The 17,431-nt window shown below is 56.4% G+C and overlaps 1 protein-coding gene across 2 annotated transcripts in view; it reads right to left on the reverse strand.

Annotated features, from left to right (window-relative positions):
* Positions 1-17,431, reverse strand: part of LOC138805078 (glutamate receptor ionotropic, NMDA 2B-like) — a 191,083-nt gene that overhangs the window by 4,642 nt on the left and 169,010 nt on the right. For both annotated transcript variants that reach the window (XM_069989655.1, XM_069989654.1), the window contains exons 7-12: positions 16,846-17,017; positions 16,142-16,295; positions 13,556-13,681; positions 11,760-11,989; positions 2,032-2,192; positions 909-1,096 (exon numbers count right to left, since the gene is read on the reverse strand). In XM_069989655.1, the coding sequence (XP_069845756.1) occupies positions 909-1,096; positions 2,032-2,192; positions 11,760-11,989; positions 13,556-13,681; positions 16,142-16,295; positions 16,846-17,017 (1,031 nt within the window). The remainder of the gene's footprint in view (positions 1-908; positions 1,097-2,031; positions 2,193-11,759; positions 11,990-13,555; positions 13,682-16,141; positions 16,296-16,845; positions 17,018-17,431) is intronic.

Here is a 17,431-nt window from a genome sequence, read left to right on the forward strand (position 1 = left end):
TCAACCCAATCTCTTTCTAACTCCTGTCTTTGATCAAACAATGCTTTTTGTTTTACTCTCTCTCCCTTCTTCCAAACTTGGGCAGCAGCCACTTCACCTCCAATTTGGAAGGCACCCCGGGTCCTCCTAAGAGACAGGCATGATTTGGAGCTGTGTGGCAGACACTCTACAGAGCGTTGAGATGGACACCGCCCAGGAGAAAGCAGATTAATGTCTGGTGGCACGCGCGTGTGCGCACACGCACGCACGCACACACACACACACACACACACACACACACGCGTGCGACATCAGAGTGAAGAGAAATGTGGAAAACCAGAGCACAAGCAATCAGGAGAGATGACTTCCTGTTCTGTCTTCTGATGGAGGACATGGGAGATTCTTTCCTTTTTGGTGTGTGTGCCGGTCCTGGGGCTTGAACTCAGGGCCTGGGCGCTGTCCATGAGCCTCTTGGTACTTAAGGCTGGCACTCTACCACGTGAGCCACAGTGCCACTTCTGGCCTTCTCTGAGTGGTTTATTGGAGATCAGAGTGTCACAGACTTTCCTGCCTGGGCTGGCTTTGAACCACGATCCTCAGATCTCAGCCTCTCCTGAATAGCTGGGATGATAGGCTTGAGCCACTGGCACCTGTGAACACTTAAGATCCCAGACTCCAAGCCTCCAGAATTACCAGGCAACAACCTAGGCCATGTAAGTCGCCTGGCTTAAGGCCGTTTGTCTCGGCAGCACCAGGAATCTACCGAACACCCACCCACCCTCCCACCCATCTCTGGTCAACTAGGGTGACAATGAATTCTAATTGATTTATTGATTGATTTGGAAATGCACAGATTGAAGGCAGGGAGCAGGAAGGCCAGGGTTCCGGGCCGGCCTCCAGTGTAGGCCCAATCCCGTTCTTGGACTCACCGTCACCGAACAGCTGCAGGATGGCCAGGTCTATCTGGCGCTTCCAGCCCGAGTCCTTCTGGATGGCGATGCCGTAGCCGGTGGAGGCGAAGACCTTGCCACTGCCGATGGTCACCAGCTTGCAGCCCTCATCCCGACCGGCCATGTAGTTCAGCACCGCTGCGTCATAGATGAACGCGTCTAGTTTTCTGCACGAGAGAGAAGCAGGGGGGCCGGGTCTAGAGGAGGGGACCCATGGCAGGGGGAGGGCAGGAGTGGGGGAGGGAGTCATCCGGAAAGCTACAGGCAGGGCCCAAGGGTCTGCTCTGTTCTCTGTGGATTCTGGGTGAAGAGGAAGGGTGAGAATTCTATAACTTTTTTTTCCTTCCCATTTCTCAGCTTATTACAGCCCAGGGTGGGGAGAAGGGTGTGGGTGTCCGGGCTTCGATAGGTGCTATTATTATTATTTTGTGTGTGGGTTCTGGAAGGTTCTGGAAGGTTCTAGCCTTCTGTGCTGGGTGGGGATGGCGTAGGCTTGAGTAAGGGGCAGACACGAGCCATCACGAGAGAGGGAGAGACTCAGAGCTCGCAGACCCTTCTGTGTGGAACTGCATGGGGAAGGGTGGGCATCGAGGGCGTGCTCAGAGGCCAGGCTGCAGGCAGGGGCCCCGCCCAAGCCCAGCCTTCACCGCAAAGCCACGCAGGCAGCAGACAGATTCGGGGGAGCACGCAGCAGGCGGTCTCCCCAGATTTCCACGAGGTCAGCTGCTTGGTCATGAGGCATGGGTGGGCTTCTTATAAAAGGGGGCACAGCCCAAGTCCCCAAAGTTGCTTTCTTGGGTGTCTGACTGGCGCTGAGTCTCACAGACTGGCTAGGATTTTCAGGCAGGCCACAGGTGCCTGGCTCCTTTCTACTTAAAAAAATACGCATTTCATCTGTTTCATGATTAAGCGAAGGCCAACAGACGGGACACAGAGATCAGCCACAGCCCGGGAGCCGCGGAGCACGGGCCGGCTACCCCGGGGAGGTGTGACGCAATCGTGTGTCAAGGGCCAACGTGGGCCTGTCTCAGTGGAATGGTTTTAGGGCACCAGGTGTCTGACCCGGTGGGTACTGGCACCCCAGGCTCAGGCCGGTGCTTACCCCGTCTTGAGGGAGAGCAGCGCGTCGTCCACGCCCCTCTGGTTGAACTTCCCCATGTAGGCGTGCATCTCCGCGTAGTTGTTCCGGATGTTCCGCTCCGTGCTGCCGTTCGGCACCGTCCCGAAGCGGAACGGGGGTGAGAAGTCATTGGGTCTCTGGAACTGGGGGGAGAAAGGGGGGGGAAGGGAGGGGGGAGAGAGAGAGAGAGAGAAGGGAAGAAAGGAGAGGGAGAAATCCAAGAGGAGAGGGGGGGAAGGAGAGAGAGAGGAGAGAGAGAGAGGGAAAGGGGGAAGGAAGGAAGGAAAGGGAGAAATCAGGGAGAGAGAGAGAGAGGGAGAAGAGAAAGGGGGAAGGAAGGAGAGGGAGAAATCAGAGAGAGAGGGAGAGGAAGAAAGGAGAGAGAGAAAGCCAAGAGGAGAGGAAGGGAGGGGGGGAGACAGAGAAGGGAAGAAAGGAGAGAGAGAAATCCAAGGGGAGAAAGAGGGAAGGAGGGAGAGGAGGGTGGAGGGGGGGAAGAAAGGAGGGGGAGAAATCCAAGAGGGGGAAAGGGAGGGGGAGAGAGGAAGGGGGAGAGAGGAGGGAAGGAAAAAATCAGTGAGAGAGAGGGAGAGAAAGGGGAAAGGGGGAAAGGAAGGAGAGGGAGAAAGCCAAGAGAAGAGAGGGGGAAGGAGAGAAAAGAGAGAGAGAGGAGGAGGAGAAATGTCAGTTGGTATGAAAGTCAGTTTCTCAGGATGGGCAGGTTCTCACCAGAAATGGGCTTGAAGTCGACTTCATACACATTGCTAGAAGTTTCTATGGGCCCAGCCCTGGACCTCCGGCGACGCGCCCCGCGTGCGTGTCTGGGCTGGTGGCACGATGCGGGAGGGCAGGCACTGAGGGCTGCAAGGCGGTGCCATTCCTGTCCTTTCTGGAAGTTACACCCTGGCCTCTCCACCAGCGGCCGGGGCACGGCCTCTGCGCAGCGAAGGCCCCGGGGGCCCCGGCGGTACGAGCCGCACACACTGGGCCCCCGAGGGTCACGCGAGCTTCGCTAACGAGTTTTCTCTTGACCCTGACACAAGACACAGACAGGATCTGCTGCCACACCAGATAGGACTTTAATTGTGTGCCTCCCCTTGCTAAAATACTCCGTAGATCACAAACGCCTGCCATGAGACACTGAAATCTCTTGAATTCTCACCCCTATGATCTCAGCTTTAGTTCTTTGCTTTTTGACCAGGACTCGAACTCAGACTCTGAGGCTTTCACTCACCGGAGGATGCTCCACCGCCTGAACCATGCCTCCCGCTCCCCAGGTTTCTCTCTGGCTATCATCTGTGGCCAGCAAGTCTTAATTTTGCTTCTTTGTATCTCCCAAGTCGCGTGTGGTCTGTCTCCTGGCACAAAGTCACCTTTCCCTCCAGGATCATTCACGACTTTCATTTGAACATGTGGAATTCAGGCCGGTGGTTTCCCTGGGGGACTTTCCGTGGTTTTTCTCTTTGATCACGTTTATCCCAGAGTGACCAGGAGGTGGCTCCTACTGTGGTTTCCAACAGGTCCCAATCCACGCAGCCCACTCGGTCCCTCCCACCAGGCATCCACTCAACGGTCACCACTGACCTCCTGTGTGATCAGCCAGGTTGGGCTTGAGGTTGAAATGGACAGGGCTGGACATCAAGATGGACACACCCTGGGCTCTGTGTGTGTGTGTGTGTGTGTGTGTGTGTGTGTGTGTGTGTGTGTGTGTGTGTGTGTGTGCGCCACCTGCCACCGTCCAATGTAACACCCCAGATATTTTCAGCTAGCCATCCTCCTGATCACAAGCAGAATCCGCCGCATTGCAGGCAGTGATGTTTCTGGATAAACGCCCCTTTGGATTGGTTGAGTCCCCGCTTTGCTGGGACAATGGTGCCGGATGCTCTCAGAGCCAGAGTTCTCTCCGAAGCGTCAATGGAGTTGTAATCACGTCCGATTCAGCCCTAAAATAGACGGCTATACTCTAATCTACTCATTTTTTTGGGGGAAAAAATTGGCGATCTACACAAGGTATGCGACGCTGGTTGATTAGGCAGATGGAATCTCAGAGACCAGGGCGGCACTTCCTGGCCGAGCGGCGTCTATAGATTCCAGATGCTGAGTCAGGAAGATCCGGAGAAAAGGCGACTTTGGAAAATGAAAAAAACAAAAACAAAAAACCCCACCAAGTGAGGAACTTCCAGAAAGCCGCAGGGAGCGGAGTGCTGTCCCAGGGATTGGAAGGTTGTCCGGTCCCCAGCAGCCCACCCTTGGGTGGGCTCGTCTCCAATAGACGCCGTGTATGAAAAGAGGCCTTAGTCCATGTCGGCACAGAAATCAACCCCACACAGACCACAGACCCAATGTCACGCAACACCTAAGACTTGTATAAAAATCGCTGTATAGAATGATACCACGTCAGCTGGGTGCCGTGGCTCACACCTGTCATCCCAGCTAGTCAGGAGAGGCTGAGATCTGAGGACTGTGGTTCAAAGCCAGCCCAGGGCAGGAAAGTCCGTGAGACTCTGATCTCCAGGGAACCACCAGAAAACTGGAAGTGGCGCTGTGGTTCAAGTGGTAGAGCGCCAGCCTTGAGTGAAAGAGCTCAGGGACAGCACCCAGGCCCCAAGTTCAAGCCCCAGGACTGGCACTCACCTTCTGACATATCAGGGAGGTTTGATGACAGGGCTCTGGGGGTGCTGGGGACCCATTCCCCAGGCCTGCTCCCCCCCCCCCCAAGCAAAGAGGAAGGGAGAGGCCGCAGGGGAGGGAGGACTGCATGCTGTTTCATTATTCAGTAAGTGCACGTCGATTTTTCTGATGTAGAAAGCACTACGTGTTCATTAACGATAGACACTGCGTGTGAATCGAAGTGCATCAATTCACTTGGCAAATATTTACCGGAGCTCGACTGGGAGAGGGCCCGGTTAAGATAGGAAAGTCCTGCGAGCTCCTTCACTCTGCCCTCCATGCGTGAATGTCCCCTCGATCCTTGGCTCCCGCACCCGCCCTCTTGCCCGCGCCGCTGGGGGCATTCAGCGAGCATGTATCGGTATATAACCGCACAAACCTGGGTGCCTGGTGCCCAAATGCCACTCTGCCCTTCCGGGCACCCAGGGGAAAGGTGGGAGCCGTGTGCACATGGGGGCAGGATGGGGGGTACATTGGACATCTGGGTCTGCACAAATACCCGCTCACCCGTCCACCAGCCCGACAACACCCTTGCCCCTTTTGTCAGTTGTGGGTCTTGAACTCGGGGACTGGGCGCTGTCCCTGAGCTCTTTTGCTCCAGGCTGGCGCTCTACCACTTGAGCCACAGCACCACTTCTGGTTTTCTAGTGGTTCTTTTAGAGATCAGAGTCTCACAGACTTTCCTGCCCGGGCTGGCAGCTGTGGAGGAGTTAATTTGTCCTCAGGGCATTTGAGGGCAAGCTTCTCAGACACATTTCCCTCCTTCCCACCCTCCTCCCCCTCCCTCCTTCCCTCCCTCCTCCTCCTTCATAAACTCTATCTGCCCTGAGCTCTCCTGAGAGCCTGTCAGGTTTGGGACTTGACAAGGCGTGTGAACATTTCTTTGGCACCAAGAGTGTGACCGTAGTCGGGGGCGATTAGGAGGCCGTGGAGACCGTGGGCCTGTGGGGGCAGGGGGGGGCGCCAGTCTATCTACCCCATCCACCCATCCCTCAGCCACGAACGGCCCAGCCGCCTACTTGTGAGCAAGGCGCTATTGTGCCTTCCCTGCCTCTCAGAGTCCCGAGACAGTGCAGGAGAATGTTCCTGATTTTTTTTTTTAAGCTGTGGGTGGGAGTAAGGAGAAGGAGGCAGTAGACAGATGGAGGCCTCTCCCGGGGGTCCTGGGGAGTCAGGCCCCGCATTGCTGCACATGGGGTCTTCTGTGGGGGCTGGTATGGCACAGGCTCTGGGGAGAGCTTAGTGGTCGCTGGTTTCTTCACTTATTTATCCTCAGTCATTCCAGAGATTGTTGATGTCACACACCGGCTTATGCATGTTATCTATCTATCTATCTATCTATCTATCTATCTATCTATCTATCTATCTATCTATCTATCCATCCATCCATCCATCCATCCTACCATCTATCCATGCATCCATGCATCCTACCATCCATCCATGCATGCATGCATCCATCTGTCCACCATAGCCTACAATAAAGTGCATTTATCAGAGCACAGAGCACATAAGAAATCAGCTATCCTGCTACGCACCAATGGCTCACACGTGTCAGCTGCTCAGGAGGCTAAGATCTAAGGATCTTGGTTCAAAGCTAGTGCTGGGCAGGAAAACCCGTGAGACTCTTATCTCCAATGAACCAACAGAAAATCAGAATTGGAGCTGTGACTAAGCACCAGCCTCGAGCACAAAGCAGGTCAAATATGGTGCCTAGGCCCTGAGTTCAAGTCCTGGGGCAGGCGGGCACATGTGGACACACACACACACACCCCACAGAAACTTTGAAAAAGAAATGTTATTCTGCACACACTGGACTGTCCTGCATCATGCCCATGTCGCTGGGGCTCAGCTTATGTCGGGGTGACGATGCTCTGGGGGTTCCTGCCGGTGCCCAGGGCCAGAGCTGGCTTTCCCTCCGCCTGATGCCTCCTCAGCTTCTCGCGGGGCCTCCTGGGCTGCACCTTGTCTCATTCGGCAGTGGGGCGGAAGGCTGAGTCGTCCTTCTGTGTTTGAGACTCATCTGCAGAAGGCCGCTCACGTGGATGGCAGGGGGAAGGGGTTTGGCGTCACTGGCTTGCCGTTGCTTTGATGCGCTTGCAGAAGGACTTGAAGAAAAGGCCGAAAATGGCTCCGTGTCCTGAGATGAGGCCCCCACCTCTGCACGTGTGTATATGCGTGTGCGTGCATGCGTGTGTGCATGCGTGAGTGCATGTGTGTGTTCTCCACTCCCCAGAGCCTCTCTCTCCCCTGGAGGTCCTGGGCTGCAGCATCGTCTTCAATGTGAGCCATCTTCTTCAATGGCACTGGTGCCAGCCTCAGAAATCACGGTGCTCTCTCTTCAATATCAAGATGATGATGCCCAGCCCAACATCGCTTTTGATTCTGAGCCAAAAAAAGACTGCTTGCAGCTGTCTCAGCGTCTTGCTGGCAATCAGCAAAAAATGCCCCCAAACAAAAGATCCTTTAACTTTATTCAACACTGGCTGCAGAGCTAAGCCAGGAAATGCTAAGCCAGGAGATGCATGCGCATATCAGCGTGGCCCAGAGCTCAAGCCTCCGGGCAGAAGGTTCTCGGGCAGTGGGCATGTTGGCTCCTCACTGGGTTTCCTGGCATGTCCTGGCCTTGGTTCCCTCCTCTTGTTTTGTTCTATGAAAGGGAAGGTTCTGGAATGCCCAAGCTGCGACTCTCAAGCTATGGGTGCCCACAGCATCCCACGTGCCTCCTGCTCATCCCTCCGGGCGGCAGATACTAAACAAGGAGCTTCAGGACGGGGCCACACCAGAGGGGATGACGCTGCTTCCCCCGGCCCAAGGTCGCACACCTCCTCCTCCTCCTCCTCCTCCTCCTCCTCCTCCTCCTCGCTTGCTCGTGCAAGGATCTTGCTGGCTCTAAGCCAATGCCTCTGACACCGTGAATGGATGGAGGGAAGGCCGGAGGCTGTGGTCTAGCAGTCTAGAAATGGCTCCCCACGCCCCGGGCTGGGACATCTGCATGTGGAATCACAAAGGAAGCAGTCTCTCCAGACTCAGTCCCACGTGGGCTCCACGCCCAGTCTGTCACGAAGCTTTCCTGCCCTGACATGGGGCTGAGATGGAGGGCAGTGAACCCCATGGAAGCCCAGGGCGGCACCGCGTGCACCACACGACACCCTGGAAGATGGTGCATTGTAGGCCAGGCCACCTGCCACGTATAAACGCTCACACCACGTTCATTCATCTCCAAGGAGGCTGCTGTAGGGGCCTTGAATGAAACGCAAGTTCTTAATACACTCGAGGCCTGCACATCAGGATGGAGAGGGGTTGAGGCCTGGTCTCCGGGGACTGGCACTCTTGTTTACGATTTTTGGCTTTCATCAAGAAGGAAGAGGGTGATGGGAGAGCTCTCTTGTTCCTCTCTGATGTAAACAAACTGCAGAATGGAGACTTTACCTCAGATGCATAAATAGAATACCTGGCTTTTCTAGAGCCACAGACGCAACTGTAAGAAGACACATACGGAACACAGACACACCCAGATCTAACAGCGCAGAGCAGGGGGCCTAGAGCACTGAAACCCTCCCCCATCCAGAACACCAAAGCCCCTCCCACATCCAGAACACCGAAGCCCCTCCCACACCCAGAACACCAAAGCCCCTCCCACATCCAGAACACCGAAGCCCCCACACCTAGAACACTGAAGCCCCTCCCACCCCTAGAACACCCCAAGCTTGACTACTGCATCCCACAATACGCCCTGAATTCTGTTAACTAAAATAGTTTGCTGTTGTTGCCGGTTCTCAGTTTGATGGCCTTTCCTGCTCTGGCTGGCTTTGAACTGCAATCCTCAGACCTCAGCCTCCTGAGTAGCTGGGGTGACAGGGGTGAGCCCTTGGCGCCTGGCTCCGGCTTTATTTTCACAGGCCCAACTTCTCTGTGTGTTTCCTCCTCTCCTGTGTTCACTCTTTCTGCTTTTTTCTTCTTTAATGAGATACGGAGGTCAGGTCCAGCCTCCTTCCTGGTAATCCGGGCTGACCTCACCTCGAGATCTAGTTCTGTGTCCAGAAACCTTTGTTTTGAATCAGGCTACCATTTCCAGAGGGTTCTCTGTGGGGGCTGTGTCTGTGGGGTGCCACCTTCCAGGCCTTGGAGGACTCCAGAGGGGTGGGCAGAGTGCATGCAAGGTCAGGACACAGGTGTTCCTTACGAGGAGGGAGAGAGGGGCACAGAACGGAGAAAGAGGAGTACTGGAGCTCAGAGCTCGGCGTTCAACATGGGTGGATTTTCAGCCTGGGCCTGGAGGGGTACACGGCAGAGCCCCCCAGGTACTGACTGACCGGAGGGGACCCGGGAAGTCCTGTGCTACAAAGGAACCGGAGAGGAAGCTGTAACAGGTGACATGGTGTTCAGACCGGGCCGGCCAAGGCCCCGGGGGAGGTCTGCTCGTCATCGGCTGGCTGGCAGAAAGGTCTGAGGCTGGGGTCGTGTTCCACAGAAAGGGCCAGATCTGTTTTGCTAACTCATAATTTTACCAAAAGGAGCCGGGCGCCGCGGCTCACGCCTGTCATCCCCAGCAACTCAGGAGACTGAGATCTGAGGATCACGGTTCAAAGCCAGCCCTGGACAAGAAAGTCCGTGAGACTGATCTCCAATCAACTACCCACAAAAAGTGAGAAGTGGAGCTGTGGCTCAAGGGGTTGAGCGCCAGCCTTGAGCACAAAGAGGGCTCATGGACAGCACCCAGGCCCTGAGTTCAAGTCCCAGGATGGGCCCAAAAAAATAGAGGGAAAAGGGCTGGTGTTTGCTGGCCCGGCCGTGTCTAGACACGCCTAGGGTTCTAGAAGTTTTACTGTCCCACCATTTCCATCCGTCCTTCCTTGGGTCAGCTGTTTCCAAAGGACACAGCTCTCAAGAATCAAAGAGGCCTGAGCCCCGGTTCTTTGTTGGGCTCCCTGGATGTCCGACCCTGGCCCTCGCGGTGGGTCAGCCATGCACTGGATTCAGACGTGTGTTCCCTGTTGAGCTATCTTCAGCGATCTGACCAAGAGGACCTGGGTCCAGCCCCAGGCGTGACGACGGGTCGGGCTGGAGGTTAGCGGTGTTCCCGCCGGCTTCCAGCCCAAAGTTAAATAGGGCAGAGAAAACACGTTTGTGCAGCCGAAACCCTGGCCCTGTTTTCCTCCCACGTGCTCCCGTGGCACCCACGCAGAAAGGAACTCGGACGTAAGCTGTCACACAGCGTTCTGATTTTGTACCTCGACATAAATGACATCTCGGCCACAGCAACTAGAAACCCTGTTTTCACAAGCCTGGACTCTACTGCTCACGCCATGGCACTGTTCCCAACCCAGGGCCTGGGCGCTGTCCCTCAGCTCTTTCACTCAAGGCTGGCGCTCTACCACTTGAGCCACAGCACCACTTCCAGTTTTCTAATGGTTCATTGGAAATGAGTCTCTCAGACTTTCGTGCCCAGGCTGGCCTTGAACCGTGATCCTCAGATCTCAGCCTCCTGAGTTACTGGAATTACAGGCATGAGCCACTGGTGCCTGGCTATCCTTTCTAAATCTTAATGAAAGGAACAGTAGATCTACTGTAAGTGAGCGTCTCCTAAACTTCAGGCTCTGAGCTTGCTTTCCACGAAGACAGCTCCTCGATCTTAGATCTCAGACCACCCTGGGTGCCCCAATTTCAGGGGGCTAAACTGCCGTAGGGCGGAGGCCCCCGTTGGGTAGATCTAGAGAGTCGCAGGCATTTACAATAAACTTTTCTGTCCTCATCGGGAACAGACGGTGACCTCAGTGCAGACGCGACCCGCCTCCCCCTCAAGCACCCAGCCCGTGCCCGGGAGACGGCGCCCTGCCCTTGGCACAGGCAACTCAGCCGTAAGCACCACGCAGGGGAGGGTGCAATCGTCCAGCTGAGCGAGAGTGGCTTCCTGCTTCCTGTGAACCATCGACCCTGGTGCACATGCGTGTGTACAGACACCGACGGGGAGCCCATGGCCCGGGGCCACGGGGCCGACCCCAGGCCCACGCTGCTCTGGTCCCCAGTGCCGTCCCTCTACCCACATGTCCAGCAGACAGCCGGAGCCAACGACCACCAACCATCGGCCACGTGCTGCCAGAAGCCCGGGGTGCGCCCGCCCGGACGCCTGACACTAGGAAAACTGATTCCCAGGCCTGTCCAGGCTGGAGATGGCAGAAGAGTTCTCAGCAACCCGACAATCAACCTCTCTACTGTGGCTGGGCGCAGGGCAGAGGGGAGGATGGAGGGGATGGAGGGGAGGACAGAGGGGGATGGAGAGGAGGACAGAGGGGGATGGAGAGGAGGACAGAGGGGGATGGAGAGGAGGACAGAGGGGGATGGAGGGGAGGCAGATGTGGGGACAGAGGGGGAAGGAGGGGGATGGAGGGGAGGACAGAGGGGACAGGAGGGGTAGAGGGAGGGACAGAGGGGGCCAGAGGGGGAAGGAGGGGGCTAGAGGGGGGACAGAGGGGGACGGAGGGGGATGGAGGGGAGGACAGAGGGGACAGAGGGGGAAGGAGGGGCGTAGAGGGAGGGACAGAGGGGGCAGAGGGGGAAGGAGGGGGGTAGAGGGGGGGACAGAGGGGGATGGAGGGGGGCAGCGGGGAGGATGGAGGGGATGGAGGGGAGGACAGAGGGGGACAGAGGGGGCAGAGGGGTGACAGAGGGGGAAGGAGGAGGATGGAGGGGAGGACGGAGGGGGACAGAGGGGGGTGGCGGGGAGGATGGAGGGGAGGACAGAGGGGGACGGAGGGGGGCAGAGGGGGGGCAGAGGGGGAAGGAGGGGGATGGAGGGGAGGACAGAGGTGTATGGAAGGAGGATGGGGGATGGAGGGAGGATGGAGGGGAGGACAGAGGGGAGGATGGGGGGTGGAGGGGAGCTGGAAGGAGAGGAAGGGGAAGGACTGAGAGGGGACGGAGGGGAAGGTGGGGGGATCAGAGTGGGGACGGAGGGAAGGATGAAGGGGGAGGAAGGGTCAGGTGGAGGGGGGCTGGAGGGGAGGATGGAGGGGGGAATAGAGGGGAGACGTGTCTCTTACCTTCTTATCACTCAGCCCAGAAACCTGGTCCACGTACTCCTCCTGGATCATGAAGGCGGCGAGGTTGGCAGTGTAGCTGGCCAGGAAGATGACGGCGAAGAAGGCCCACACGGACACCATGATCTTGGAGGTGGTTCCCTTGGGGTTCTGTACGGGCACGGAGTTGTTGAACACCAGGCCCCACAGCAGCCAGATGGCCTTGCCGATGGTGAAGGACGGGCCGCCCGGCTCTGGCGTGGCACACGGAAGAGGGGACAGGGTGTCAGACCCGGCCCCGGCTCCCCACGGGGGGAGGGGGGGCAGTCAGGAGCCAGAGCCTGCCACAGAGTCTCCCACGGACCCCCCATCACCCGAGAGTGCCCGGCCCGCCCCGGGGCCCGAGGAAAACAGGAGTGCTGGGATGTGTGTGCACGTGTGCGTGCATGTGCATGTGTATGCACAAGTGCATGCTCTTTCCCCCACTAGTAGTCCTTCTGCCTTCATTGATTTGTAAGACACCCGATGTTCGTGGAAATGGCTGACCTAGGGGTGCATCCTGTGACTCGTGGAGGGTTTTGTTTGCTTGCTCGCTTTGTTCTTCCTCCTGGAGCCCCTGGGGCGGGAATCTGGGTCACTGATTCCGGCTGACCTCAACGAACTGTGGGCATGGGGCTACCACTCCCCAAAACACACACTGAACAACAAGGCCGGTCTACGCCAGGAGGCCCGTGGGCACAGACAGGCTCAGGAACCCGGTGGAGGCTTGCGGGTCGCTTATTATTATTTGTTATTAATTTATTTACTGTCAGTGGTGCGCTCAGCTCCATCGAGACTCAAGTGGATCAGAAAACGAGGCTCTGGTGACTCAGTCCATAAAGTGTTCCCTGGGTCAATCTTTCTAGCCGCCAGGGTTATTACTCTTTTGTCTTGGAAGTATAAGTCTGGGAGAAGGCTGAAAGGAGAAGATGAATAAATCTGTATTTTTTGCCCATCCTGGGGCTTGAACTCAGGGCCTGGGTGCTGTCCCTGAGCCTCTTTGTGCTCAAGGCTGGTGCTCTACCACTTAAGCCATCGTGCAAGTTCCGGTTTTCTGGTGGTTCCTTGGAGATTAGAGTCTCACAGACTTTCCTGCCTGGGCTGGCTTCGAACTGTGATCCTCAGATCTCAGCCTCCTGAGTGGCTGGGATGACAGGCGGGAGCCATGGTGCCTGGCAGCCCTGAGGTTCTTAATGAAATTTTAGAGGCTCTGTTTACCAGTTAGGGCCACGCACCCCACCTTGGGCCATTCTGTGAGTGACCAGGACGTGTGAGCTCAAACTCCCACACAGTTCAAGCCCCTCTCGCCTTGCAGCTCGGGAACTCGGACCCCTGCGAGTCGGGCTGTGTGTGAGTTCTCATTCCAGGCGGACTGATTTCCGTTTATTATTCTCCAAACATCTGTCTCCCGTGAGATCTTATACTTCAGTTGTTCTCTCTTCAGCCCTTTGGGGACTCAGTCAGTGACAACCACCAGCAACAGCCTGGAGGAGGGGACCCGTGTTCCCTTATTCTTAACACGCATGTGCAATCTGTCTGGTGACTTGGCTCTTCCCATGTAGATGCGCGGACACACGTGGGACATGCGGACACAGTTCTTCATCCCCAGCTGTACTTCTCGGACCCGGACCCCCAGCCCACGTGGCACAGGCTGACACGAGCACTTTTGTGGGAGTCTTTGTTAGGTGTTACTGGGCTGCTGGCCCCAGAGACACATTAAACCACCGACAGAGAGAAAGAGGGGGAACACAGAAATGAGGATCGTGCCCCCCAGGCCTTACCTCTGCCGTCCGCCAGGCACCGGTTGTAACCCACGGGGCTGAAGTACTCAAACACGAACACGGCCACGGCAGACACGATGAGCAGCATCACGAACATCATCACCCACACATCCGCGCTGAACGGCTCTGCGGTGGGGAGGAAAATGGCAGCGGGGTCAATGCGGCACGCCGCGCTGAGCAGAGCTGATCGTCACGCGAACACGCGAGAAAGGTGCTTTGGGTTGGAGCCCCCCCTCCCTTTTACTAGCTATGACGTTATGATGATGATGATTAAGGGGCAGGCAGAGGGGGCACTGGTTGTCACTCCGTCCTTTGGGGTGTGTAAGGAGATGGTGTGCATTGGCCCCGTTATCTGGGTCTCTGAGCCCAAGATACAAGGAGAAGACCTAGCAATGGCGGTGTAAGACGATTTCGTCCCCGTGTTCCACTCCATGCTGTGCCCTAGCCGTTCATACCACAAAGAAGCAGCCTCCAGGAGTCACGGCTTCATGGCCACGTTAGCTTTCAACAGACTCAGTGTAGCTCTTTCCCAGTTGTGCCAGTCCTGGGGCTTGAACTCAGGATCCTTGGGTACCATCCCTTAGCTTTTTTGTTCAAGGCTGGCACTCTACCACTTGAGCCATGGCTCTACTTGCCTATCTCGGCATTGAATTAGTTGGGCAATGATCGTGAAAACCGACTGAAAACTGGCTAATAATCCCTCTCCCCCCCCCCCCCCCTCCAACCCCCGGCCCCATTTAACCTTCCTTAAACTCCTCAGCAGAGATTGACTCCTCCAGCCTGCTCTGTGTGATGTCAGACACCATGAGGAGACAAGAAAGTAAGTCCATGTTTGGTTTTCTTTTTTTTTTTTTTTTTTTGGGTCCGGTCGTGGGGCCTGAACTCTGGGCCTGGACGCTGTCCCTCAGCTCTTCAGCTCAAGGCTAGCGCTCTACCACTTGAGCCACAGCGTCACTTCCGGCTTTTTTTTTCTTTTTTGCTTATGTGGTGCTGAGGAATTGAACCCAGGGCCTCATGCATGCAAGGCAAGCACTCTACCACTGAGCCACCTTCCCAGCCCCTGGTTTTCTTTTTTTTTAACGCACAAAACGACAACATAAATGCCACCAGGTACTAGTGCTCGTGCCTGTAATCCCAGCTACTCAGGAAGCTGAGATCGGAGGAGGATCGCCATTTGGAGCCATCCAAGCCGGGTAATCGAACCCTGAGACTCTTGTCTCCAATGAACCAGCCAAAGGCTCAATGTAGGGGCGTTGTTCAAGTGGTAGAGTCCCAGCTGTGAGCAAAGTGGTAGAGTAAGTGTGTGACCCTCTGTCCTCTCCAGTTGTGAGTTAACACAATTGAAAACATGCATGGCACAGGTCATTCGGCTTCTGTTCAGAATGTTTTGACTTCTCTTGTTCCTAACACAAGCTGACTGACACGTCTCCAAACACAGCCATGGAACATTCTGGGGCTCACGGGTCTTTTAGATCAGAAGCTAAGGTCAGTGTGCATCTGGCAGAGTTCGGGATCCACGTGTGTGTGTCTCTTCCGGTGCCAATCATCCTTTGAAGGAGAATATGCAAATATATTGCATCCCTCAGATTCGCACACACAAGGGCCGGCCGACAGTCGCCCATGAAATCACCAAGGACAAAAGTGTCTTTCACTATGAATAAGAAGACCGGCCAATGGGACGGAGTAAATTTATAGGAGAGAAAAAAATTCCACTCCGTGGTGCATCCACTGAATTGATTCTTCCGCAGACGCAATGTGAGCTCGTGTCCGCCTCTGTCCGCTCTGCTGCCATCCACATTTGAAAGCAAAGATGCCGGGGTCCTTCAGAGAGGCCGTGACTCGTTCAAGGACCCAGGAGTTGGTTTATGACCAACCAGCTCCGTGCTGTGTCCTCAGGGTGATGGTTTATTCGTTTCGCCCCCACTTTGTGCCACAGCCCCCGAGGGGGATAACTATGGGGTGTGAGCTCCCCACGATCTCATCTAATTGAAGTTGGCCCAGGCTCATGCCGTGGTCCGTGGGCTCTGAGGGTTTGGTGTTTAAGATGGCCGGGGGTGGGCAGGTGGGAGGGTGGCGGGGGGGGGGGGAGAAAGTGGCAGATCGCAGCCTCAGAAGATCCCCTGCACCCCGCTTTTTTTTGGGAGTGCTATAACTCAACTCCCGAGGATAATAATAAAAAAGCAACCGGGTATATCCCACTTTTCACGCCGGCCATGAGAGGTGCTGGCGGCAGGAGGTGGTCCCCGGGCCACCCCGTGGAGATGTCTTCTTGGATGAGGAAACCGAGTGTCAGGATGGAGCACAGCTGCTCCCCATTAGCTGACGTGATAAGGAAAGGACTGCAGCAGGCCCCCCGGCGGCCCGTCCGGACACTGTGGATGAGGCGTCGCCTTCTTGTTTCTCTGCGTGTCCTTCCATCTCCATATTTGGGAGGAATCAACACTGAGTCGCAGCCAGGTGGACCTCCGGGACCAGCTCCCTCCGGGCAGGAAGGACGGCCACGGGCCACCACCGTTCTGCCCCTCCCCCCGCCCCCCCATCTGCCCACCCCCCATCTGGGCAGCGGCAGCCGCACCACTTCCTCACCCAGGAAGGCGGAAGGCGAGACGGTGCCGTTGCTGCGGGACACCATGACGCTGATGCCGGTCTCGATGAAGGGCACAGAGAAGTCCACCACCTCTGAGCGCTCCTCATTGATGGTGAGCGAGCCCACCGCCATGTAGGCCCTCTTCATCACCACCTGTGGGGAGAGCAGTGCCGTGGTCAGAACATTCTGGAAGGCCAGGGCCACCCCAGGGAAGACAGAACATTCTGCAAGGCAAAGGCCACCACCAGCGAGATAGAACATTCTGGAAGGCAAGGGGCACCACCAGCAAGATAGAACATTCTGGAAGGCAAGGCCACCACAGGGAAGATAGACCATCCCAGAAGGCGTGAGGCCAACACCAGGAAAATGGAATATTCTAGAAGGCAGGGGCCACCACCAGAAAAGTAGAATAATTGGAAGGCCAGGGCCACCATCAGAAAAACAGAACATTCTAGAAGGTAAGGGTGATCATTAGGAGACTAGAACACTCCTGAAGGCCAGGGCCGTGACAGGGAAGGTAGAATGTTCCCGAAGGCCAGGGCCTCCACCAGCACACTGGTGGGCCTCCTGGCGGGGGGAGTGTGGGCTCTGCTTACTGTTTGGTGTTTGTGGGAGCGAGCGTGTGGCCGGGCGGAGCCCGAGTCGGGCCGGGGTGTGGGGTACGTGCGGGGCTCCCGGGCTCACCCCCAGCCCGCCCGCTCACCTCGCCGATCATGCCGTTCCAGGTGCCGTTGATCTTCTTCCCGTGCTTGCCGTTGGTGACCAGGTAGAGGTCATAGGTGAACTTGACCGACTTGGAGATCTTCTTGAGGATGTCGATGCAGAAGCCCTTGCAGCACTTCTTGATGTAGCCCGGCTCCTCGTCTGTCTTATTCCTGGCCGCCAGTTACAGAAGAAAGAAGAGAGAGAGAACGACACAAGAAGCGCCATCTTATGCCAGGCCCGATGGCGGACTTAAGCCGGCCCAGAAACGCCGCCATCTTACTGTGATCGAATTGCACTTGGTTCCATTTCCTCACATATTTTTTTTTGATGCCAGTCCTGGGGCTTGAACTCAGGGCCTGAGCCCTGTCGCTGAGCTCTTCAGCTCAAGGCTGGCGCTCTACCACGTGAGCCACAGCTCCACTTCTGGTTTTTCTGGTGGTTCATTGGAGATCAGAGTCTCACAGACTTTCCTGCCGGGGCTGGCTTTGAACTTGAGATCCTCAAGATCTCAGCCTCCCAAGCAGCTGGGGTGAGGGGCGTGAGTTACCTGCGCACAGCTCCCAGAGGTTTCTTAACCCTAACTC

Source organism: Dipodomys merriami, unplaced genomic scaffold (assembly GCF_024711535.1).
Source record: "Dipodomys merriami isolate MVZ:Mamm:240054 unplaced genomic scaffold, mDipMer1.0.p SCAF_384, whole genome shotgun sequence".
Taxonomy (NCBI): Eukaryota; Metazoa; Chordata; class Mammalia; order Rodentia; family Heteromyidae; genus Dipodomys; species Dipodomys merriami.